Source organism: Excalfactoria chinensis, chromosome 1 (assembly GCF_039878825.1).
Source record: "Excalfactoria chinensis isolate bCotChi1 chromosome 1, bCotChi1.hap2, whole genome shotgun sequence".
Taxonomy (NCBI): Eukaryota; Metazoa; Chordata; class Aves; order Galliformes; family Phasianidae; genus Excalfactoria; species Excalfactoria chinensis.
The window spans coordinates 53,379,128-53,406,407 of record NC_092825.1 but is presented as its reverse complement, the minus strand read 5'-3'; the positions used below and the strand labels follow the sequence as shown (position 1 = coordinate 53,406,407).

Sequence of the window (27,280 nt, the reverse complement as noted above, 5' to 3'; positions counted from 1 at the left end):
CACTTTTGTAAGATGAGCAGATAACAAAGAAAGCCAAGATAATAACAGAGTCAAATAAAACCAAATAAGAACCTAGTAGTTGTAAAATAAAGCACTAGCTACTTGGCATACAGTATTACATGAAGGATGCACAAGGGGTTCAAACTGCAGCAGTCCCATGATGGAAGTGCCAGAGTATCTCTAGCTCTCTTGCATACATTCCCAGCAGTCCACTCAGTGGATTTTCAGTCAGATTTACAAGCTCATTAAAATAAATGCCTGAATGGGTAGCTAATGTTTAACAGCGTCGCTTCTGTTATTTTAATTGCTCTAAACAGTAAGGATGCAGTCATTCAACTATAGCGCAGAGCTGGAGTCTTGGTAAGACTTAGAATTTTTGATGCTGCCTTTTAAAAAATAATCTTCTCAACATTATTGAAAATGTATTATTTTTCTATCTTTTTTTTTTTTTTTTTTTTTTTTTTTTTTTCTTTCTGAAAGGCCAGGAAGTATTTCCTTATTGCTGATGGGTTTGCAGTAGGTGCAAGTTTAATAACCCACCACTTCTCTTTCCGATTTTCTTTGTAATAGATAGATATAACTGCTCTTTAACATTAACCTGAGGTCAACAGAAGTGTACAAAATGGGACACATCTTCAAATTTGTATCGCTGAGGATTGCTAGTGCTGCTTCCTATTTCCAGACTGTGATACAGCCGTAGCTTAGCACATGCAAACAATGATTCAGTCTCAAGTTAGTTAATTAGCTATGGAGATACTGTCCCCCAAATCAATTTTACACCAGTGAGCCCCTGTGGCCAGCTATCTCTGTGATATTATGCAACATTCATTTTTTAGTAGTTGTTGTTCATTGTGCTGTTATGTTTGTACAGCTGTTATGTGTCCTGGGTCATTCACATACAATTTTTTTTTTACCCAAGTTGGTTCCAGCCCATTAAAGATGATGACTGCATTTGTACTGAGAAGGGAACAGTAGATTACCCAACTATTCCATGCATTGGATATTGAAGCCAATGGACTATTTCACAGATACGTGCCATCTAACCATACGGAATGCAGATCTCTTTTTCTTCCTTTGGTTAGTGTGCTGCTTCTATCAATTTGTTTATCACAGTCTTCACAATTTAAGCATAAGCCCCATTCCAAAACCATGAAAACTCTTTCCTTGTCTTCTACCAACCCAGCTTTAAGAAATCTTTTTATAGGAATCCAAGGGCTGATAAACTTTTGAACAAAAAATACATTGCAAAGATGCAATCTGTAACATGGATTACAGCACTTTCATGACTAATTCAACATGTTTTCCCTGACCCTGTAACAGAAAAACAAAGAGACAATTCCCAGTAACTGAAATAATCAGCTTTGACTAAGAACTGAGAAAATGCGCTTTGCAGACTCCTCCTTTTCTAGTATGCCCTTTCAAAATAGGGCTGCAGAACAAAGGATAAAAGAATGTTCTTCGTATCAATTTTGGAGCTTAAGAATCATAGAATTTTCAAGGCAGCAAAGACAAGGTGGAATTTTATGAATGACATGGATACCAGTGGTCAAATCATATGATGAGATGTAATGACAGAGCAGCAGAAAGCCACCTTTTTTGTCCATTTGCTTTCTGTAGCATAGGGAGTCTGTGACAAATGTGACCCCAGTACACTCAAGAGTCTAACTTCATGTGTTGTTAGCACACAGACACCAAACAGCAGTCACTTGGATGACTGCTTCTTCTCTTCACATCATTCTTCCACAGTAAGTCCAGAAGAATGAATATCTGTTCGTCATTGATTTTATAGCAGTAGGCCTGTTAGGTATGCTTTCACTATGATGGTCACCATGCTCTGAAATTTTTTCTCAACTTGGTTAGAAATAGAATGAATCTGTTAGTCATCTGCAAGCTTATGTGAGTGTGTGCTATCCTGAGGCTACAGAAATAAGATGAAAACAAGAGTACTGGGAGATATACATGCATCCGAGTAACTGTTTCAGGCTCTCTGAAACCTGAAACTCGGTGGTTTACTTGGTATTTGAAATGATATCTCCACTGCCAAGGGGCTAGAAACATATTTCTTTTTCAACAGAGGCTTGGATTCCATACAATATACATATGTCATTCATGTCACATAAAGAAATTACACAGGCTGGATCTGGATTCCCGTTACTTTTCATTTATAATGTACTTTGCATAATAATATACCTGTGCCAGTAAGAACTCTGGAGGAGGAAATGCAAAGAAAATAGTATATGTTAATTCCATCACTGAAACGCTACCTTGGTAGGAGACCTGGTGCTGCTGGCGGAGTCATTCCAAATTCCACGTATCTCTGTCGGATGAAAGAAACCAAATGAATTAAAATGTATACCCTGGGAAGTCCACTGTCAGACTTTCAAGTGATGAACTGCAGAGATTACTAGGCCTATGTATGTGATTGGACTTCAACTGTAACAGTTTGTTTCTACAAACCCAATGTCACAAGGTCAGGGAAGCATTGTTACAGTGGGATTTATTTTTTAACAGTGTCTTTTCTCTGATCAAGGTCAACAAGGAACTTAAAAACCTTTCAAAAACACTCTTCTCACTCATAGATCAAGCACTGCTTCAATGTCTATTTAGCTTAAAACTTTCAGCAAATTAAGCTTTTCATTTGCAAATCTCTTTAAATCTCCAATCCGCATGAGACTGCAACAGAGATACCACAGGGATTGAACTCAAGAGTCCAAAGGGGTTTTTTAAATCTCAACTGAATTGTTATGGAATGTGAAATGGGCTAAAATTTTATCTAACGTCTCAGTGTCCCATGAAATCCAAAGAACTTCACACAGCAGCACTGCTTTGCTATCCCTCATGTTATGAAAGCATTTGGATGACCTTTTGGAAAATATAACTTAAAACCAACACAATCCTTTTCAACTGACAAACTATACTAGTACCTACACTGAAAAACAAACTGATCAAAAGCTGAACTGTTTCAGATCATAACTGAGAAGGAACAGAAGTTATTTTAAAAGAGAACTCCTACTTTGTGGTCGAGATGGGAAGAGGGAGAAAAATCCAACTGGCTTCAAAAGCAAGTTCACCATACTGTGATGGTCACTTCTGAGCTCTCCGGATTCGAGAAACTATTTCATATTTGTGCTAAGTCCTTTCAGAAAGGGCACAACAGCAGCAACCATGACTCAACTGGTGCTAACCACCTGTCCAGAAAAGCCTTACACAGGACATGACTCACACAGAAAGGGTTTTCTACTGCTTGAATTGGACCATAAGGTGATCCCCATTGGGTGAAAGCAGTTCCCCTCCCTGCCCATGCAGGCCTGCTGCTTACCGGCTGTCCTGTAGAGACCCCCGGTGGTGTGACAGCTGTGGAACTGGCTGCTTGGCTGCTGGGAGCCACCAAGGCAAAAGCATCATCCAGGAGCGAGTGCATGGTCTGCCGAGCCTCTTCTATGGATGGCTGTGGTGGGATGTACTGGGAGACTGGGTGGGAAGGCAGGCCGGGAAACTTTCCCAGATCTGCTGAAGATGATGTTTGAGGTTCAGGAGGCAAATCTGGATCAGACTGGAGAAAACATAAAGAAGGTAAAGGGCAGCCAGCCAGAAGATCAAGCAGTCAGCTCAGAAGTGAGCGATGTTCTCTTGCTAGACCCAGAATGAGATGAAACAGCCAAGTACCAATGCTGGTCAAAACCTGTCCATTACCCTCCCTGCTTACACATGCACAGACATGACACCAGCTGCACAAATGCTTCAATCAGTGTGATCTGAAATGCTCTGATCTGCGGTAAGGCAGTGGTGCTTGGCACAGCAGATCCTGAGGTATAACAAATCACAGTTTGCAAGCACGTATGTGAAGTGGTACAGTGAGCATTCTCTCCACCCAGAAAAGACTGTCCACATCTCTGACTCCTCTGCAGTTTTTCAGTTCCAAGAAATTAACCTACAGTTGATCACATCAGTAGTATTATTAAGCAACTGCAGGAAAACACGCAAAGGGAACTGTGGAGAAGTTAAGGTGCTAGCTGCATGGAACATGGGTGCATCGTCTGAATAGGATTGACGTAAGACCTTCATTGCAGTAATACCTGAGGCATGCATTGCAATTACTACCTGAGATCTTACCAGATGGGTCTATTGCTTATCAGTAACAGGAAATTAAACGAGCTTTGCAGCAGCAGACTAACTATTTTAAGCTCATTCTTGTCATTGTATGCAGACTGCAAAATCAGTCACAGAGATTCCAAAGCCTCAACTTCACCAGGAACTTAGCATTCTGAGTACTGTCTTGCTACTGATGCCAAAGGGGCTGAACTCACTGTGTGATAAGTCTTAATTAAATAGCTTCAGATGATAATTCATTCTGCTGCAGCATGACATTAAAATCATCACACTCTTGTTTCAATGCAGAAGGAGACCAAAGAAATCAGCATTACAGCCACTTGACTGCATATGCAGATAATGGTGAAATTCTTGAAGTTATTAAATCATCTTTCAAGATATACACTCTCCAGAGGTTTTTAATATTGGTATTATGCTCAGTAAAGTTTGCTTTGAAATGGGTAAAAATGCCTAAATATAGTTTCTGACATGGACATGATTGAACAGAAGCATTCTCCAGTGTCTGCCTTTCTTAAGAGGAAACACAATTGTTGAGACATTGTACCAGAATTCTTTAAGGAACTTTGGCACAAAGACATCATAGTCTTTCATTAACAGTTAATTCACACATTCTAAAGATGATAAAATTTCTCATGAAAAGAACCAAACCTTTCACTCTGGTAGAGCAAAGGGTAAATTCTGCTGTAACATATGAATACATACATGCAGTAAACTGGACTAGAGCAAAGCTATATTCAATGCACTGTGGAACATGCCAATCACACTTTCATGTGCATAATAGTGGCATTAATGAAAACGTGGTTTTAGTTCTTGGCTTCTTCTAGGAATAGTTGGCAGAATTTCATGGCTTCAAACTGACAAACTGCCAATGAAGTCCTTGTTTCACTTGGATTTACATGTTAATTACTTATGCCTGAAACTATCCACACAGATCACGATTAGAAAGAATAAATCCTTCCCATGTCACAGCTGTCGTTACAACCATCAGAACCCTCCTGTCATTCAAGAGACATACATACAATATATGCAGAGTTATTGACTCCTGGAGGCCGCTTGTACGTCCCATCACTATCAGTTGTGATTAACCTGTCCTTTTCCGCATCGATAGGACTACCATTTATCTGATGTCGCCGGCGCTGCTTTGGAGAACGTTTTGCACGAGAGCTGAACACGAAGAAAACAAAAAGGCAGATAGAGAGAGAGGGAAAAAAACAAACAAGACAAGGGTAATCACATTCCTTTTTGTAGTTTCTTTCCATCCCATTCAAGGTTGAGCTTCTCTACCCATTCCGTCCTAGTAAACCTTGTCTCAGCTCTTTCCCTTCTCCCAGTTTTTCATCCCAGTTCCATCAGTCAGTGCCAAACCTCTCTCCTCGAGTTTCTTCTAATAACACTATCACTGCCATAGCAACAGCTGCCCAAACTGTCTTATCTCCTCACCAAAGCTTTCTTCAGTGTCACCATTTTTCTAGAACCATTTTCCAAGCCTCCCCTACTGCCTCTCCATAGCTCCCAGCCCAATATCTGACACATTTTCAGCAGCAGAATAGATCACACCAGCAACAAGCCTTTATGCTTGGTATAGTATGTCATGTTTACCACTGGAAACCAGCTGAAGAACACGAGCTGGAGAAAAGCTGCTTTCCCTCAGTGTGGGAGTAATAGCAAGTAATAGCCCCCTAGAAACAGTGTTTCAGTCTTCTTAAGTCTTAGACAGAGCCCAGACAAAACCTCGGGAAATACAGGCCATGAAGGTGGATATGTGACGTTGTCAAATACACCTTGTTTTATTGAAGGAATATGTAAAAGGTTAACTCTGCTTGTGAGTTTGTCCTTAAAATTCAAAATCTCCACCTTAAGTTGTTCAAGGCTTTTCTTACTTTTGATCTTTCTGCAGTCATAAAAATGTTACTTCTTGAAGTTCAAATTTTCCCTGCTTCTTTTTTAGCGCTTACATTATAATTTTGATCTCTCTACACCACAAAAGAATCAGGTAAATCAAAGGCAGAGCTAAAATGTTTTAAGAAGGTTTTCATGCATTTGGGTTTATTCATTTTTTTTCTTGAGAATTCACCCATGAAAACTTGTAGAAGAATACGTTTGAAAACAAAACAAACTGACATATGCTGAAACAAATTAGAATGTTCAGAGCAACCCCAAGCCTTTCGACTAACCAACTCAAAGATAACTGAGGATCAAAATGACTCTAAGCTCTAAAAGTTCAGAAGTAAAAGTCTGATATCCTTTGGACTCTGACCCTAAAAGAAAACTCTATTTCCCATCTTTGAAACCCCTACCTTTTCCTGGGCTCTATGAAGACTGTAGGCACACTGCCTCCAGGGTCTAAGATCTTGTCAATCTGCATCTGTGCCTTGCGGTATATTCTGTGCTGTTCTTTGGAGTCAACCACCACCACATCATCCACAACTGGAAATTCATAGTGCCCTTTGCGCTTGGCACGAAGACGAATCTTGTTGCGGTGATGCTCGATCTCAGATTTATGCCTTAGGGCTGTCTGTATCTTAAAGAAGAAAGAGGAAGAAAATCAACTGCATTTTTATGTGTAGATTTTGCAAGCAGAACTTTCTGCTGCTCTTCTGCAAACCTCTACTTTTCACCTCAGTATCTGACCCCGTTCCCTTCAAAATCTCTGATGGATTAAAATAAACCACAGAAATCATAAACATGCTTTCTTTCTTGGATATCTCCTTGTGTAGATGTGATATTATACATAATAAGATTATACATAATTGAACAGCAAGCCCAATTAGAGAGGTAAAAATTCATTAATGAATGGCAAGAGAAACAAAAAAAGGTGAGACCACTTGGCAGAATTGATACCAGACTAAGAAAATAAGACTGATCAACACAAGCTACTTTTGCTTGTCAAACAGAGGTATCTGATCAATAATGTTGAAGTCTGCCACTCATTTCCATTAAAGACAAGAATATAAAGTGTTAACTGACCTCTCTGCTGTACATACAAAGCTGACAGAAGCTAGGGAGAACTGTAGCAGCAACACTAGGCCCCAGGTCCCCAGATGAACATTAGCTCTACAGCTACTTGCAGACTGAGCTTTTATGCTGCTTTCCAGTCTTTTGTCAGACTCCCTGGAGTGCATCTCGTCATCTGGGGAAAGCTACTGTAACACCGTACCTGTACTTTCTGGCCCAATGCTCACTACAGTCATTCTTATCAGTAAAAAAGACCTGGGCATCAGATCAGTCCACAACAACTGCTCTGCCTGTAATGGACTCATTTGGGAACAAAGCAGCAGTAAATTAAAAAACACTTAAAATTGATTTTTGTACTTTCTCTAATGAAAATCCCCCAAAGGCATTGCAAGGATTCAAGCCAAACTGTTTTAAATTTATGGTTAGAATTTTATCTTTCTTCTGTCAGTATAATCAGATGTATGCTTCATGGTCCCTCTTGCCTACGTACACTACATATGTGCATTTTCCACTCTTCTGCATGTTAGTGAGAAACACAGTACCTTAACACAGTTAAGTTAAAGCTTTCAGTAGTCTTCCACTCTGAATTATGGGAAGATGCCATCTTACAGTGCATACTAAACCAGGGTGCAGATAAGCAGTGTTGTCAGGCAGTTATGATGTGATTTTACAACACATTATCTTTCCCCAGGCATGCTCTTATTCTGCTCAGAGCAATCTGAGCATCAGAGAAGGCAGGAAGTTTCTGTATGTTTACTGTCAGATAAACACATCAGAAGTTGGAAGCAATATATGTGCTGCAAATTCACACTCTAGGATGTCCTAAAATAACTTGGTTGTATAATTCATATCCTGAGTTGCTGAAAAGCCAGAAGAATGATGCAGAATGAAACCCGATTTTTCAGAGACAGGTGTTTCAACTCTTACACAAGTCTCACTATTATAAATCATGCCCTACCAACTAGCAAAAGGATGATAACACAATGTACCCTGTCAAGATGTCCTTCTTAGTGCTTAAGTTTCAGCTTAGGTAACACAACAGGGTGTGTGATCTGTCGGGACAGAAACAAGATTATTCCTGAAACTTGTCAAAGTTCAACTGTACTGGAACTAATGAGGAGCTCCTGACAACAAGAAACTGGATCCTTTTCACTTCCCATTTGGTTGGGCATATGGCTCCCCACAAGCGCTTGAAACACTTAACAAATACCTCTTTATTAATTTTGTTGGTCTCTGCTACTCGATCAGAAAGCACAGAATTCTGAACTGGAGGTGCTGCCATTGGTTGCATAGCAATCAGCTGGATCTTGCTTGGGACCCGTCTGCTGGCATCGGAGGAACGCGACATCCGATCCACGTGTTCAAAGATGGAGGCTGAGGAGTGCTGCTCATTTCCACTGCTGCTCTGAGGAGGTCCTGAATTACCAGAACAAACAAAGAGTAAAGCAGTGCTACTAAGGTTATCCCAGTCAAATGACAAGCTCCACAGATGCTATGCTATGAGACTTTGCCATGTTTTCCTTCTGTGTTTGATTTACCCTATAGGCCTCCCATCTGATTCGCATTTATCGTACAACAAGTTTGGCCAGCAGTGTGCAAATTACAAACATTTTGTCACTACATTTTCAGAAGATGAGCCATCATTCTTTATTTCTGTAAATCAAACCTTTGGCATTTGTAAACCCTCAACATCTCCATGTGCTCTGGTCTACAAAAGGCTGTTAAAGCACACTCTGCTAATGGTTCCTCTTATCACTACTTACGGAGATACAAATTCCACAAATGGAATTTCCAAGAGCAGTAAAAGATGACACACTGCAAAATGCAGTTATTCAGCGATAGCAATACATCTACTAAAACAAAATAGACTGAAAAATCCACACAAAGAATTTTACAGACATTATACTGATTTGAAGCTCTTAAAGCACTGTTTTCTTCTTTGTCACAGGACAAAATCTTCACATATTAAGCCACATAGTAATTTGTTGAGGAGTTTTACCAACTCCAACTGAATCAGGCAACAGCTAAATACTATATCAGGAATGAGCTGTCTCCCTTAAACTTGAAGTATGTAGGAACAACCCAGCACTTAGGCACATAAAACATATTTACATATAATTTTGTTGGAGCGAGGCCTACAACATGTGTTGTCATGTGGACTAGAGTTGAAAAAAAGATGTGAGAAGTCTTATTTTGTGTTGTCTGTATGGTAACACTGCCAATTCTCCAATTGATAAACTGATTTTCACCATAAAGTATAATCAAAGACTACAGTTTGTGACTCTTCCTATGGATGAGCACAACAGAGTACAAGGATATGGTACCACATCCTCAGATGGTTTTGTAGTAACACACCATGGTTCTCTGGTTCAAATCAGAAGAAGAAAGAATACAATTGTACACTTTCAGTTGTTGATCAACCTGATGCAACCATAACAGATAGAAAGGAAAACAGCTACTACAATGCATTTGCACTGACCCTATGCACCAGGTGACTTTCTCCTTCCTTCTCTAGAACAAAAAGGGAGCAGGAGGCAAATGGTATACTTCATTATATTCACATCAGATGGAAAGCAAACTGCCCACATATAAGCAAAACTGTCATTTTTCATATTTCTCAATCTTGATCAATGCGTTGTCAAATATACACATCTATAAATGATCCATACAATGCATCATTATGTACATCATTTATAAACATAACTTTCCTATTCAACAAGTGTCCTTAAAGAGAAAGTAAGCAGTTCAAGATTTGTTCCCCAAACATTTCACAAGGCACAAAGCCTAAACAAAATGTATCTATGTCTCTGCAGGGTCTATTTATATGTTCTTTATTACTTGTCATCTTCACAGTCATTCATGGGCCTCATCTTCATGCATTTCTTAGAAGCATGCAAGCATTGCCTCTTACAGAGACACAAGCAATTAGTACAAGTCCCTCAGAGTGATCCAATAGTGCAGCAGAAATCTGAAGATCGGCAGCCTTCTTTCCCATTTTTCCCACATATGAATAATTTTTCCAATTTTCACAGTCTAACAGCAGTTCTCAAAGCTTACAGACCTCCAACAGAAAAGGTTAAGCTTATTTTATTTATTGATACTCTTTGGGTAGCAAGGCCCAGTAATGCATCCACAACAAATCTTTATCACTTCACCCGTAACCTTCCTGTTTGCACAAATAAACAGGTGCTTGGCAGATGCAACTGTTTTCATTTTGTAAAAATATATGGAAGTTCCACTACCAAATAAGGCTCTACGGTAACACTAAAAGCTAATCTCTTTTGTAGAAATGATGCAAAAAAAAAAGTCTAAGTTTCCCCTGGTCTTTAAATCCTCTCCGCATGAACACTAAGTGTGTCTATAAGGACAAATCAAGATGGAAATACAGCAAAGTATATAAGAAAACCCAGAATTGTGTAGTGTTGCCAACATACAGTGTGAGACAGCCTCAAACCTAATTGGAGTTCCTTTATAAGATTTGACAACGAATGATCTCCCATTTCAGATTACTTCTATTGCACTATTTTTCACCGTTAGAAACCCTTCCGTACAAAGCTAGTAGATGGCCCTATCCGACAGAAAATTTGATCTCTTACTAGACAGTTGAGGCTGACAAAAAATGTAGAGGAATTAATACAGAAATACTGGACAGAACAGTTTCAAATAGCTAGTTCATATAGATTGCATATCAGGATCAATACTCCTTGGGTCGAAACGGCTAATTAAACAAGTGTTAGGAAAATTAATTGCTCTGTAGGATGCTGCTTTCAAATGAAAACCAGTAGAATGGGAGACAGATGAAGGCAAGAAACTGCAACCAAGGTGTATAAAGTTTAATCCAAAATCATGTGAGACCAACAGGAATCTCCTAGTGACCCACTGAAACTGGAATCATCCTACATTATGCACTTTCATATGAGTTTCACACAGTTTGTGAGCTACCAGATTACGTGTCTCATTCATGACTCTCTTCAGTCAGTAGTACAAAACCAACAATGGAAAGCATTATAGACAGCCTTTCACCTGTCCATCCCTATTATTATAAAATGGAAATTGCTATCAGAGACCACGGCCCTTAATTTACCACTGGGTATGGTATGCACTCTCAAAGACAGTGCCAGCTTTCTCCTGTCCCATCTTCCCTATATCTCAGTCCTGAGAACTGAAACACTATTTCATGGGAAAACATTCACGTTTCTTTGTAAGCAGCCTGCATTTGTCTCAGTAAGGAGGCAAAATAAAAGGATCTGTAACTTGTTTATACCATGCTAAATTTCAGGATCAACAGTTAACCACAGTTTTGCTTCCTTCACAGTGAGAATGTTGAATAATGAAAGAATTTGAAAGAATTTGGAGAAAATTAGAAAAATTGGTTTATACCATATGGCTATAATTTGTGTTTTTGAGATCTTTTAATACATCAACAGCTAAAAAGCAATTTTGTTTTATTTCTTAGACCCGAGTGAGAAATCCTTCTGTGCTCAAGATGTATCTACAGCTACACCAACACCTCTATTCCTACTTGCATACTAGCTCCGATTACTTACCCACTCTGTTCACTCCTGACAACATAAAGGAAAAAGAAGAAACAACACAGTAATTATTACGAATAATTCAGCTGGAATGGCAAGTGGAAAAAACACAGCAATAAGATGTTTGTGTTTACTTTTGGATGAAATGCATAAACTTGGATCTAATTGCCAAGCCACAGCTGCACAAAACGGGAGCTGAATCTGCTATTTAACAAACACAGAGGCCTCTACAGGCAGTGGGGCCAATTATGAATGGTAAAAATAGTCCTGTGATTGCCAAACCAGAGGCACCAAACAATGAAGACACAGTATGTTTGATCCAGTAGGTAAAGGACACATTTCATACAATATTTTTGCTGCCTCTGTCAGATAATTCAGGCATAGTAATATCTGACATTTCTATAGCAAGAGGACTTGTTAAACCTTACATGAAGCGTTAAGGTAGATGGAAAAACTGAGACAAAAATGGAGTTCCTAGGTAAGAGAAAATGAAACAGTACAAAATCAGGGTGACAGAACTGAAGTCAGATAGGCTGAAGCAAGTTATAAACCAACCATCCTGTCTGAGATAACCTCTATTATAGTACAATCGTTTTCCTAAATATTTACTTGGGTATGGTTTCTTGTCCTTAGATCAAACCTAAGGCGCTGAAAGTATACAGTCTTCTTTTTATAAGCTGCATAGCATGCATGGATGGCTGAATGTACACACTGATCTATTAGGAAGTATAACTTTCTAGTCATATTAGCAGATCTTTCACTTTTTCTTGCACTCTTGTCATAGAGCAAAATGTGCTCTATCGCCATTGTCCTTCCAGGAGAAGCACACATTATGGAAGTTTAAGACTCACACACTATGTAATTTGTGGATTAATCAGTGAAGTCCTAGTGTTTTATATTGACTGTCTTACATATTAATCAAAATCCCATTTCTTCAACATGAACATACACTGAAGAATGTCTGCTATGATCTGAATTTCACCAGCACTGCATTTCTCAGTAATCACCTCATACTTCAGTAAGTATTTTGTATAATATGTGGAAAAACATTCAGTACATCAAAAGATGTACTTATATTATGATATTTTCCTCTTCTCAGTTTCTGCTGCCATCAAGGCCATATGTATTAAGAACAGATGGTGAAATCACAAGCTTCTTTAACACGTATTCAGTACCAACCTAGAGACTGTGATTTAAGCCAAAGTTCTGGTAAGTAATACCTCAAGCAAGGATCAAGCCATCTAAACTGAAAAAGCTCTCAGAAGCAACACTGCAAGTTTGTGTACGTACAGCTAGACACAGACTTTTAAACAGGAAAACACATTTTTTAAATGCTTTAAATAAAAAAATGGAAGCCATCTTGTGGTGTTTCCATCAACTTTAAAACAAAGAAGGGAATATAACTTATGGTTCCTCCAAGGAAAATGGTGGTATTCATTCAAAGACAGTTCTTTACAAAAAAATAAAATAAAATAAAATAAAATAAAATAAAATAAAATAAAATAAAATAAAATAAAATCACTGTTTTTGATGTATTAGCTCTGGATTTTCCTCTTTCCAAAGCACAGCCATGAAGGCATCCTCACAAAGGGATCTTTTGGTTTTGCTTTGTCTGTTGAAATGGAAGACCATTCATTCTGCATGTATGGAAGACCTTCATACCATTCACTCTAGCAACCTTTTGCGTGTTAGGGCTTAAAAGGAGTGAACCTTCTTTCTTCCACTCTCCCACACGCCCCCAGAAAACCTCTTTCCATTTAGGAGTAATTGCAGTGGTCACCTTGGTAGTAATCACGCAGACAATTATACAAGCAGGTGATTCATTGCCAAATATAGCTTTAGAGAAGTTATAGCACTAGATTAACTCTTCAACCAAGTAGAGCACTGCTAATGTACTCAAGTTTAGTTTTGTGTTGTTTTTTTTTAAGTAAAAAAACCAGCAAGTAACACACCCTTCTTTGTGGCTCTGCGTGGTTTACCCTCATGTGCAACAGCTGATGGTCTTGCAGTTTCTTCCCCCGTCTCTCTCCCACTGGATTGCTCACTTGCGGTGGAGTCAGCGTCTGATGGTGAAATTCTGACACAAAGATTAAAAAGCAAACAAACATGACAGAAGTTTACAAGGCGATACAGATCTCACAAGCAAAGAACTTCCTGTTGATATGCCTTGCAAAAGCTGCTAATATTTTCTTCTGTTTATAATAAATTATCACAGACATTCATTGTGATGATGTTACTGTCGCTGTGTGTGAAAGCTGACTGCAACAGAACTCACACATAACAAGACTTCCTACTAATCCATAAAATTTTCTTCAAGAATATATTACATGACTAAGAAGCGGGCTTACTGTTCAGACAGAGAAGAACTATATTAGCATGAGGAAAACTACACGGGCAATTATTTTAATATACAAAGTTGGTAAATTGGCGCTCTCTTGCTAACACTACAAGTCCACGCACATGCTTTTCCTGCCTCGTTAAACACAGAGCTATTTGGACACACTATTTTTATGTATTTATCCCATGCAGTCATGAGATGCCTAAAAACATCTGTTGCTTCTCAATTATACACACAATCTGAGGGAAAAAAAAAAAACCCTTCCTTGCCTCCCCTGATTTTCCCCAGGATACTTCAACTGTAAAATTATTCAGATAATATAGAAGTAGAAAAATGTAGTACTGCCCAGCTAGCACCAATGCTTGTCTTTCCATGTAAGATTAGTACTTGTGACAGTCTCTCTAGTGACCATTCATACTCTATTAATTCAGTGATTTACACAAGCTGTGCACTATCCTGTGCATTAACCTTGTTAAGTGCAAGATTTGCACAGGATAGATGCATATCTGCATTAGCTAGTGAAGGTCTCAGCAAAATATCAACCTGCCTAGAGCACATGAACTGAGATAACTACATTAAGGCAGACAAACTCACTAAAAGTTAAATTTACTGCTTTCAGCAATTCTCTGAATTTATCCTCCTCCCCAACACACACACACTTTGTTTCCCACTGCTAATAAAATGATGTATTTCTAATTTTTTTTTCTTTTTTTTCTGCATGACTCTAATAAAGTCACATCCCAATTAAAAAGCATCAGCAGGGATAAAAGGTGAGATCAAAGGATCTCAATGAGCTTACAGATCTGTGTCACTTCATCTTTTTTCTAATGTAGAATGGATGGGCAGGGCTTTTTCTTCTATTATCTTTTTCTTGGCTCAGCAAGTAGAATCATAGAATGGCTTGGGTTGGAAGGGACCTTAAATCCCATCCATTCCCATCCCCTGCCATGGGCAGGGCTGCCACCCAGTAGCTCAGGCTGCCCAGGGCCCCATCCAACCTGGCCCCAAGCACCTCCAGGGATGGGGCACCCACAGCTTCTCTGGGCAGCTGTGCCACTACTTCACTGCCCTCTGAGTAAAGAATTTCTTCCTAACATCTAACTGAAATCTCCCTTCTTTTAGCTTAAAGTCATTCCCCCTTGTGCTGTCACTGCCACATGCAAAAAGACCATATAAAAAGTCATTCTACCTCCTGTTTATAAGTTCCCCTCAAAGACTGGAAGGAAATGGGGTTGTGTTTCCACGTACACTAGTGACTTTCTGTTTCATGTCATTGTTTTCCTTTATATTCTTACTTCACTAAGATGTAAATTACCATTAAATACATCATAGGAACATGCAATAGTGCCAAGCCAGCACCAGCCATTCTTCTGAAGTTCTGCAGAGTACATGGCTGTTTCCTTTCAAGCCAAAACAACAGGTCCAGCTGGGGACTAGAGATGCTGTGCTTTCTGATCCCCGTTGTTTTTCTTGTTTACTGTCTTTCACTGATACTCACATCAGCACTGCATGTACTGGCATGCAGCATACAATCCTGAATTGCACTGTGATGAAGCGAATTCTGTATTTTCTCATAAAATAGAAAACAGCTAAAAACAACAGAATACACTACAGTAACACTTAACATTTCAATCTCTCCCTCGGGGAATAAGTGTTTTAAATCTGAAGCTGATATGTCAGCATGTTACGGAGATGATACTGACATCTCCATAGCTAAGCCTAAGGAGAAATTTGCTTTTAGGGATGAAAGAGGGAGGGGAGGGAAATTCTCTTCTTCAGCTTCAAGTGTTTGAATTTAGAAACTTAAAAACATATATAGTTGTTCCAAATTTGATCAACAATTTATTGTTGTCTTCTGGGACAGCATTAAAATGTCAGCTTGTGAAAAATTTCCCTGCTTCCTCTCCTGAATCGTTTGAGATGAACTACAGTAATGACCTCAAGTTTAAATGTTGCTTATGCTTACATGTGTGAGTATATATTCCCCACCTCTTTTGAGCCACTTTTGATCTTTTAAAAAGGCATAAGAACACTTGTCCTTCTGATTTGTATTAATTTAATTAAGCTACACCAAAATGAGTTAGATACTTTTTTGCCATTATTTTCCTACATTGCCCAACTTCCACTGTACCATTAGTACTCTCTTACTTGCAGTGCCTATATGGAGTTAGGCTTAGCACCTGGGAAGTTAGAAATGGAGCTTTATGAAGCTCATGTGGGGAAGATGAAGCAAGGATCTTATGGCAGCCAGGCTTCGGAGGAAGCACAGAAGGCTGTGCAGAGGAGCAAGATGTGCCATGGATCTGTAGTTGAGGAAGAACCACCATTGTTTTCTTCTAAGCTCATTCAACACTGCCCTTGTTTTTCTCCTGGAGTGCAGCAGCATGTAGGTAAAAGCACAAGGGGGTGCAGAGCAGCAAACAAAGGAGTGCAAAAATATGGAAGGAAGGGTGAGAAAGAAGAATTAATGTAAAGTGGAATAGAGAAGTGCTCTGCATTGAGGAGCTGTTTGGACTCATAACAGCACTCCTATCTTCCAAGTTCCTTTTTCCCTTTTCTTTCTTACCTACTGCCTTCCCACTTTGCCTCATTTATTTTTTTATTTTAATGAAAATACCCTCCTTTAGTGCACAGCTGTTACAGCTTCTCCCTTCTGGTGAGACACATTCACATCATATGACTAAAGGAAAACACTAGGAAATAAATGCTTAGGGTTGACAAACTATTCACCACTTGCATTGCTGTCAGTTATCAGACCTTTTCCTGAGCTACGATAGCAATCAGACAACCACAACAGAAAATACTCATCTTCCCTCAGTTTTGTAGATAATGCTTATTCCTGGAAATTCTGACTTATCATACAAAGAACGATCGCTACTAAGAGCACTTAAACACATCACTAACAGTCAATGCTTTTCACTTGTTTTTAATCACCTGCTGCCTTGGTAGCTAGGAATGGCCTCAGATAGAATGCACCAGAAAGCACACACTTGGTCTTTGCAGTACACAAGTAATAAACTGACTCCAACCAACCTAGCTGCATCCTAAGCACTCCTCTTAACTGGGCACGTGGCCATTAAGAGAAGAACAGACACCAAATTCTCACAACTTTATGCAATTTGAAGCTGGATATAACTCTAATGGCCCAGGAGAAAACACAAATTCCAGAGCTCTGGAATTGACTTCTGCCCACTGAAACTGCCCTAAAAATACAGTAAACAGCACTCATCTTCCACAGCTTGTTTTTCTTCCTCTGTGAACTGACCTCCCTCTGTGTCGGACGGTCTTTGAAGGTTTTGTGGAAGTCTTGGACTTGGGGCTGGGAACATCTCCATTTTCAGATGGGGTAGTGTCCTTAATAGGTCCTGGTAAAGGAGCTGGCTCATGGATAATCAGGACATCATCTTTATTGTGTTGGCCCAGATGCTGCTTAGCAAAATCAAAGCCTTTTACGCTGGGGGCTTGTAGCTGCAAGAGAAGAAGAAAGACAAAAAAATAAGAACTATGATTGACAATGAGTAGAAGACTTTGGTTAAGATCCACGAACAATAGCCATTAGGATGGCTAGCATATGGTAGCCTCAGAAATGAACATAAGAGTGCTGTAGGGAGAAGAAAAACCTCATGATTTTGTAATTTCACTTCAGTAGATGATACACGGTTTAAAACCCTACACAAATGTGTTGCTTCTAAATCTCATTTTCCCAGCTACTTCTTCAGATTTAATCATTGTGCAAGAAGCCTTTTGTATACTTCAGCTGCAAAGTTGTAAGTGCCCATGTACAGATTTGAATGGCTACCATTTTCAGGTCATCCTTCCATTTGTTCCAGCTACAATGAGTAACGTTAAGTAACCTGAACAATGCACCACTGCTGATCCTCCACATTTTGAGAACCCCAAATCTGCAGGATGTCCATGAGTGCTCATACCAACAGCTAGCTCATCTGAGGAAAGAGAAAATTAATACAGATCTGAGTTACATGGCAGCCTGGCAATGACTCCAGAAAATGGCACAGGTGCCTCCAGAAAAATATTCCAAATCTAGTTCTTAGGAACTTTATACTGAGTAGAAGGAAAAATATATAAAAAGCTTTCCAGTTTAGAGAAATGAGACATTTGTCCTAGATATCATCTTATCAGAAGGCAACAGATTCAGCGTCTTCCTTAAGAAGACACTGAGTCAGGCTAACCTCTTCCCTAACTATTTACAAAACAGCTAATCTCACCTTGTCAATGGCTTGGTTCAGACTTAATTAAATCAAGCCTACATGTTTCAAGCTTCCCTACAAATTTTTGAGTGCTTTGAAACAATCAGAAATCACAAGAAAGTAATTAAGACAAAGCTTTTCTTTTGAGTCCCACTCAATTTTTAAGTAGTTTGGGAGTTGAAAGGGGAAAGAAATCTTGACAACTCCAGTTTTCAAAGTGTTTGCACACATGCTCACTACACAGCACACACACACAAAAACCCGTGTGTTCCTGAAGCTGATTTCTTGCAGAGCGAAGTATGTGTTGTAGTGCATTTTATGGGTGCATCAGGTTCCAGATGTTTAATGAACCCCCTTTCATAAAGCTTGGCATGCCAACACAGCTAACTACAGGCTTGTCTGATACCATGCCAAAGATAAGCTTGCCTAAGGAATATACTGAAACAATCTCTTCAAAATATTTTCTAAGTAAGCAAACATTTTCCCAATGGTTCAAAAGGTGGTCATATAAAAGCAAAATGCTTATTGAGACCAGTAGATGGCAATAAAAGCTCTCCTGTAAAATCTGAGAAATACCTGAATGGTTAAGGCTTTAGAGTTCACTTCTGACCAAATGTGTAAGCTTATTACTTGAGCAGATCTGAATGTCTTCCACTGTATTGAGTTTTTTCTTGAGTCTACAGCAGTTACTTCAATTGAGCACTACAGGTGACAGTTAAAGCTAAATCCTGGCAAGCACTGATTCAAAAAGGGCACTGTTGAGCTAGAACAGATGAAGGTGTGATTGGCTCTCTCAATACTGGACATACTCCAATGGCTTTAGTAAGACTGCTACCTCCAAAGAATTTCAGTAGATCTTAATTAAGCCTTTAGGCCAAACTATGTAGTTGTGTTGGTTTTACATACCCTTGGGGAGTAATGCAACATGTAAAAATAGACATTTTTTAATATTTTAACTTTGATTGAGCATTCTTATTCCATGTTGCAGTCTAACATTATCTTTTGTTTAAGCACAGTTAAAGAAACCAATATAAGTGTTTGTACATCACAGCATATGTATGCACATATGTTTATCTGCAGACAAATCTTATAGAAATAGTATTAAAACTCTATTAGCACTGCAAAGGCAAGAACGCACACTTCAAGAGTTGGCACTGCTAAGACTGTCTGAACAATCAATTACACTTAAGTCCTCTTACGTATAGGCACTGCAGCAGAGATTTGAAGTAAATATCATAAATTCATTTAATCCATAGGATCTACCTTGCTCTCTCTCCCACCTTGCTGAATCCACAGCATAGGCTGGGCCTTCTGCTATTAGTCAAAGTTGGGCAAGATTAAACAGCATTATTTCTACAGCTCAGACACTCATTTTACGCAACAGTTGGCAAATGCAGTGCATGAAGCAGTGAATGCAAGAAAAGAAAGGACACATTCTTCTATGAAAAGTGCAGCTAGAGTGGCTGACACAATTGCATGGGTACTCTGCTGGATGCACACTGTTGCTTGCAACAAAGGACTGGCAAGTCTCAGGTATCACCAATTTTATCCTGAGCCTTGAGGAGAGATCTCCCCAGACACCACAGAACCTGAGATCTAATTTCCCTGAAGCTTCAGCCAGGTTAATTCCTAATCTGACTTCTCTCATCCTTGCTAGGCTGAATCAAACTCCCCATCCCACTTTTTTGCCTCTCTCTAGCACTATCTGCCAGCAGCCAGCTCCTATTTACAGCCTGAGCTCCCCCTTCCTTTACCTGGTTTGTAACAACCTCTACATACAGCAACAGAAAAAACACCTCTTAACTTTTAAGACACAGCCTTAAAGAGCTTATAAGCACAGAACAGGTGCAATCTTAGGAAAACATACCTGGAAAATACTAACAGGTCTCTGTTGATCACACTTTTCCCAAAGGTCTATAGTTTAGTCAGAAATGGACAGCACTCCACAAATCAAAGCAGCCAGAACATCTCCTTCACACAAAACAACCTCCTTGTCCTATCTCTTTTAATTCCCTACCTTGTGCCCTCCAAGGCTGAGAATATACAATAGAGCTTCTCCAAAACTGTTCTTAAAATTTGGACAAGACAGTATTTTTTATTACTCTCGTTCTTCAAAAGAACACACGCTTCTTAAAACAAAAATAATAATTAATAATAATCAATATGAAATAAATACTGGAATGAAAAACTTCTGCCTGAGTGCTTCAGAGTCTTGCGAAGTTCTGTACAGTTAAATAATATTTCTAGATACTTCCTTCTAAAAACCCAAACCCTTAAATTGGCACCACCAGCTCCAAACAACATAAAAACATCGTGAGACCATATCAGCATGTGTATATTGCATGAATAACATGAGTTACAAAAACACACCATGAAAAAACATTTGTATAAAACACGTCACCCCGTAAGTAGATAAGGCAGAATTTTTAAAAACAAAAGAAAAATAACTATTACTTGAGAAATAATAATATCAATTCCTAATGAGGAAACAATGCCCAGAGAACCCCACTATACTTTCTTTAAAACACTTCCTGATCTACATTAGTCCATGGCAACATTTTAGCTGAAGGGCAGATGATAATAACCTAAATGGACATTTTCAGTGACAACTGTGACGACTCTGCTTTCTACTGGACTAGATGGTCAGTGAGACCAACTACAAAGAACAAACAGTGTTGCTACAAGTGGAAAAGGTTTCTTACCCTTTCTCATTACCTGCTCTGTTTTTCTTGTTTTCCTCTATATCAAGTTACACAGCATAACAGATTGGATGAACTCCGCTCATCCTACCACAGGCACTCAGAATACCCTTTGTGGATCAGGCATCTACAGCTCAAACCGTCACCACCACCACAGAAGGAATACAATCTCTTTGTAAGAAAGATCATGCTTGTGCTGGTCCCTCTATCTGCTCAGGTACTGAAACTGGACCTTTTTTTTTATCAGCCCCATGTGCCTTTTTAAAGTCTGCACAAAACCACTGCTAGCAAAGATTTCTTGCTTTAAATATAAGTTGCTGCTGAAGGTTTTCATTTGCTCTATTTTTATACATTTGTGAAAGGGAAAAGGATAAACCACTCTGAAGCTTACCACTAAAATGAGCATGTCTGAGCTAATACATTATAAAGTCTTATATAACAACAAGAATGCAGGGCCTGCTGAAATCCAACGGAAAGATGACTTCAAATGGGTAACTTAAGACAGCATTTTAATTCTGTTGCTAGACACTGTTAGAATATATATATATATAAGCTCTATTCATAGAACAATCAATTTCTGTAGAAGCCTACAAACGAATCCAGTGAGCCTTGGTCAAGACTTGGCCTATGGAAACAGCTAATAGCTTCAGTGCTGTTCAAAATGCAGGAGTATTACACTGCTGGCAATATGCTGCTTCTCTGGATTCAGACGCACACTGCAAATGTCAACAACGTGTTTTCTCAAGAAAGCAAAGACTGCACATCCAGGTCAGTGAATAGATTCAGCTGAAAGCAGCAGAGACAAAATATATTTCACTCAGCATTCTTCTTGTGGTTCCTCTGATTAAAATGATGTCTGAGATTAAAACAGTCTGAGATTCACAGCACCAAATGCTTCTCTGCATTCTGAGGGCATCACCTCAGGAATTCTGCCCCTGGAGTAGGATTAAAAACAAATGAATAAAGAAAGCCCTAAACCTCCAAAAAATTCTGCAATTCTTAAGACACCTGTTCTGAAATATTTTCTTAAGACAGATGCTTTCCATGGATTTTCATCATTCCCATTCTTCTCCCTTGTGTATTTTCCCTTGCCACATTAATGTTGCTGTGGCAGCTCAGTGAATTTCACAAAATGCAAGAGGGATCGTGTTGTTGAAAGCCCCTAACTCTGAGTACATCTATGCCCATAGGCTGCTGAGATAACTGCTGTAATAGCAGAGTTTTGCATCTGAATCATACATGGTTTTAGCTTTCCTTCTAAGACAGAAATGCCGCAGGGCAGACACTGTCTGAACCAAGCTTTGGTGAGTCTCCTTTGCACACCAGTTAGACAAAAACGTCAGGAGTAAGTTAGAAAATGATCATCAGCTTTATAAGACAGAGAGGCCACTGCTGTGCCTGAGTTCCACCAGTCTCTTTTCCATATGCAGTGTCAAAAAGTCACTCTCCAAAGGCCACAGAAGCAAGTCTGACAAACCGTAATCTCTAACAGCTAGCACAGCATGTCAAAGATTGCTACCAATCAAGGGAACTTCTTGTTCCAATATGTAAGGCAAGGAAATAAGTTCATAATGTGGCTGTTGCTGTCTGGACAGAGCACACATGCAGTATAGCTCAAAAACACTTCCTCTCTGTAAATATTAAAAAAAGTGCTAATACACTTTACAGAATGAAGATCAGCAATTTTAATTTGCCTTTGCGTTGGTATTTTGTTAGGCTTAGTCAACAAAGATCATCCTATGGTCTTGTAACTCAGAGACATTTATACATCCAAACAAGGTTTAATGCAGACAGAATGAAAGCACAGCAATACAAACTGCAGGATTAATCTGTGTGCTGAAATGAAGCTACATTTTCCCCTCCTCCCTTGTTGTGCCCCATTATCCACAACTATCCAAAAACTATGGCAAATCTGCTGCTCACTGCAGGCCCAAGAATCCTTTCAAATGATGCTATTTCATGCAGGCACCTGTAATTTGAGAAGATAAAGCACATGAACAAATCACCTAGACTGCCAACTCTGGCTATAAATGCCTTCCATTGCTCTGTCACATTGCTACAATCACAATATGGATTGCAAAGCATGTTAGTGAAATGTCTTGCTGTTCTGCAACAAGTGAGTAGTGATGTTAAAACCCCCAATAACAGTGATTTGCTATAGGCGCATATCCTTGCTCTAAAAATAGCTCACCTCTAAGTTAAACTATTATCTTCCAGTAGGAAAGACAGAATTTGCTTCCACAGTGGTTATCTAATCTCAGTGGTTTATTATATGATTAGGGTACTATAAAGTTAAAATGTATTTTGAAAATAATTTTTTAAAAACACCTTTTCAAAGCTCCCCTCTCTCAGAAAGACTGATAAGAATTAGAACACGAATCCTTCTCAAAGTCTAGTTCAAAGAAATAGTTTGATGCCTGGCTCAAAAATGAAGCTAGGAGAGGTGGTACCCCTTGATCTGGAAAGGAGAGGACGGAGATTGGAATCTGATGAGATCTGGAAGTCTGGCATCAAGCAGGAGTCCAGGAATCACTTCTTCACTGTTGCTACCAATACAATGAGAACGGGCATTACAGAGAATATGGAGGTAGCAAAATAAATGTAACACAATAGAAGATGACATGATTCTTTCACACAACAAACTGTACAAACACCTGTCAGTAGCTCAGATTGGTTCAGAAGGACTGGAAAAGTTCAGCGAAGATAAACCCACTGAGTGTGGCTAAATATCACCATTTCTAGAATGAAGAAGACCTTGAGCCTCACATAACTTAAGGTTAAAGAGAGAATCAATGCAAACTATCTTATGCTCTGACTTTTGGGTGGTCCTGTGTGGAGTCAGGAATTGAACTTGATTCTCAATGATTCTCTTCCAACTCAGGATATTCTATGATCCTACATTTACATTCCCTGTCTGGATATCTCTTTCTAAAGATTTCGGCTTTTGGCATTTCAGTGAGCTGGCCCTTCAGTCAGACCTTTATATGGCCACTCAAATGTTTGTACAAAAGCAGATACATTTGAATTTTTCCATATACTAGTATGTGCAGTATCCAAGTACAGTATTTACATCTACAACTTGGCAATAGGTAATCCTCAGTACCAAAGAAGAGTTCCCACAAAAGTGCTCTTGCAGAGGAATTGCCATCAGAGAAATGCATTGTTGAGAAGTAATTAAGATGTTGAATATTGTGTTCCCTGTCAGAATCCAGCTGTTGATTCGAACTCAAGAAAACCTGTATGCCAGTTCCAAAAAAAGACATTTTCAATAGTTAGTTAAGGCTGCTATTAGAAATGAAAGGTATTTGTTATGCAAACAGTTGGCACAGACACTAATCTCTTGCAGAAATTCATGTCAGTTTTCAAGTAGTTTTTCTAAGACTGGTGTCACCTGCCTTTCTTTACAAGGATCTCTTTTGACTGGAGCTATTCTGAAATGCAGAGCTATTGCCTCTACATTATACAGATGAACAAAAGCATTATAGGATGTCAAAACATCACAAGAATTCTTTGTATCAGGAGCAGGAGCCTAGTATTTAGCCTCCAGCAGGGCTGGCCTCTTTGATCCGGGGAACATCCAAGAGGTAGTCTACTGAATACACAATAATAAGCAAAACTGTCAATTCAGATGTGTAAAGTTACACCTGACACATGAGCTTCAGGTATCAGATATTCCTGCTTGAAGTAAAATAAAAATCCAAACAAGCCTGCCTGGCATCCTACAGAATGCACAGTTCATTACCAGTATTGTTGAACAGCATGGGGATGCCTGAGTAGCCACCACAACAGCACCAATGAGAGCAAATGGGCCAGTGCTGGTAATGGTCCCCAGGTTACTACACATTAGCTGAGGTTTGCTGGCACATGATGGGTTGCCCTCCAGCTCTCACACTGAGATACTGATCATGAAGAAGGTGGGGCCGACTCACCCCACCTCTCCCACACATCAATGTACATTTTGACTCATAAGAATCACAGAGGCACCCAGAAGGCCCAGAGAGAAGCAACTCCCAGCTGGAGAAAGTCTTATTTTCCTCCACGCATTTTGGATATGCCCTTGGAAAAATCAGGAACTGAGCAAGTCACTTAGTCCAAGTTAGCACTGTGAAGTCCATGACTTCAGCAGGCCCAATATTTCATAGATTCAGAGAACAGCTTGGGTTGGAAGGGATCTTCAAGACCAGCTGGTTCCACCCCCTTGATGTGGGCAGAGACACCTTCAATTAGAAGATGAACATCCTAACCCTTCTAAATAAATGTCTGTGAGCTTATCTATAGATGAGTAAGGTTCCTGTCATTAAAGCAGGGAACCTTTCCCTGAATAACTGTCAAAAGCTGAAACTACCTAGCAAGGGGATCTGATATTCTTCTTTAAAAGCTTGTACACAGCAGAAAAAGTGAGATCCCCAGAGAATCAGGTACTATATATATATATTTTTAAATGTCTTTCAGAAAGGAAAGAATTTTGCCATCTCTGTTTGCATTATAAATATACAGGGAAAAGGGCTGATGGTACTTCTGCACAAAAACTGCAAGAGTCCAATACCGAGCAGGACGATGGTTTTGGAATTAAAGACAGTTATATATTTTCACACAAAGAAGAAAAATAAATCATTTCAAAAATTCAATTTCTCGCAAAGACACCGCACAGCTTCTTAGCAGCAAAAAAAGTTCACGTTGTAATGAGATGGTGGTGGTTACAGGCAAAGGCAAGAGAATCTGATAATTTAAAAATGCCTCTTACGCAGCTTTTTATTCCAAAGGCAAAGACATCTCTATCCGGTGCAACAACTTAGATCACATCAAGGTAAATCTCCTGTAGGACGCTGCAGCTTATAGAACAAGTCATGAATACTTCATGTGCCCTTTAAATATCTCAGTTCCACCTCTTGAAAATAACTACCCTTGCAGAGACCTATGAATCTTGCTAAGAAATTCACTGCTCTGACCCGTTTCCTTAAAACCTGCTTTAAAAAGTGTCCCAGGTAACTCTGATATAAGTATCTCTTCCCACCTTTTATCAAGACAAAAAAGACTGCAGTATTTCTCAGGTATTGTTGGTTGTACTTTGGGGCAGATGGATGGACTAGAAAATCTATCAGTCTCTCCAAGCTCTGCTGTTTAGTATACTATTTTTTTAAAACTGATTTTATAGGATTAATTCCAACATAAGTTTTCCTTCCTATGTGTTTGTTTCTGTTTAACTAAGCTACAGGCTTCTGAGAATATTCAGAAGTAAAACATCCCTTCCTTATTGCATTGGTTCTGTCAGAAAACCACATTGGCCTTGTTGGAACTCAAGCTGTCTCCCTTTCTTTTGCTGATGATATCCTTACAAGGGCGCAGCCAAGCTACCTTGTGATCTTTACTGCAAATACACTGTACCCAGGCACTCATACTCCCAGGGGAAAATCCAAAAGGCATTTTGGGTGTTATCAGCAATAGATAATTGTCTGCTTCATCAGAAGATAGACTGTGAGAATATGCAAAACATCCTTCCATTTACAGAAGCAGTGAAGGCCTTCACTGTTGTAATCGGGTTATCTAGATTTATCCGTGATAGAGGCTGCTGCCCCTAGAAGGGGAGAAATGAACAAAAACAACGGCAGCAATCTAAGGAAAGAAATTATTTTACTAAATACGAGACACAATATGATACAATATAACTACAACTACTATATCAAACAAGGCAGAGAAAAAAGAAAGAGAGAAAAAGAGTCCCGGAGAACCGGGGGCCTACTGCAATCTCTAGGCGACAGGCTGGAACGTTGCTGATAGAGCGAGACGGCAGGGATGGAGCGCTCCAAAGTGAAAGACAGGGCGAAAAGAGGGACGTTCCAGCCTGGGAGCGAGATTATATGTGTGTCCTCCTCCTCTGGTGATTCATCTCTGGCCGCGTTGTCCCCTGGGATATGTAGTTTCCTCCAAGGGCTGAGTACTCGGGATGCTGCCATTCCACAGATCTGGAGCATGAACCTTCCACACTTCCGCATACCCTCTGTTACACTTCCACATACCCTCTGTTACACTTCCACATACCCTCTGTTACACTTCCACATACCCTCTGTTACACTTCCACATACCCTCTGTTACACTTCCACATACCCTCTGTTACACTTCCACATACCCTCTGTTACACTTTCTTATACCACCAAAACAGTTCATACCGCACATGATGTCATGATGTAGAATATTGACAGCACAAAACCATGACAACTGTTCTTTAGTAACAAAGGCAAATCCAAAAAAATAAGGATAGCAAAGGACTGAGGTGGGGGGAATTCTATTTTTCAATTGAGTTTATTTCCTAAATCCTAAATTCCTGATCACTTTGATCATTTCTTTGCATTTTCTGCAATAAAGAAATTAAAAACCACAAACAATTTACAGAAAGGGAGCCATATTAAATGTATCTCATTGTTTGTATGCTGTTGTGAC

At 39.3% G+C, this 27,280-nt stretch overlaps 1 protein-coding gene across 3 annotated transcripts in view; it reads right to left on the bottom strand.

The window, feature by feature from the left end:
• KIAA1549 (KIAA1549 ortholog) overlaps positions 1-27,280 on the bottom strand; it is a 131,119-nt gene that overhangs the window by 10,673 nt on the left and 93,166 nt on the right. For all 3 annotated transcript variants that reach the window (XM_072345845.1, XM_072345864.1, XM_072345854.1), the window contains exons 11-17: positions 17,201-17,403; positions 13,550-13,674; positions 8,276-8,481; positions 6,408-6,631; positions 5,130-5,274; positions 3,320-3,553; positions 2,265-2,317 (exon numbers count right to left, since the gene is read on the bottom strand). In XM_072345845.1, coding sequence (XP_072201946.1) covers positions 2,265-2,317; positions 3,320-3,553; positions 5,130-5,274; positions 6,408-6,631; positions 8,276-8,481; positions 13,550-13,674; positions 17,201-17,403 — 1,190 coding nt within the window. The remainder of the gene's footprint in view (positions 1-2,264; positions 2,318-3,319; positions 3,554-5,129; positions 5,275-6,407; positions 6,632-8,275; positions 8,482-13,549; positions 13,675-17,200; positions 17,404-27,280) is intronic.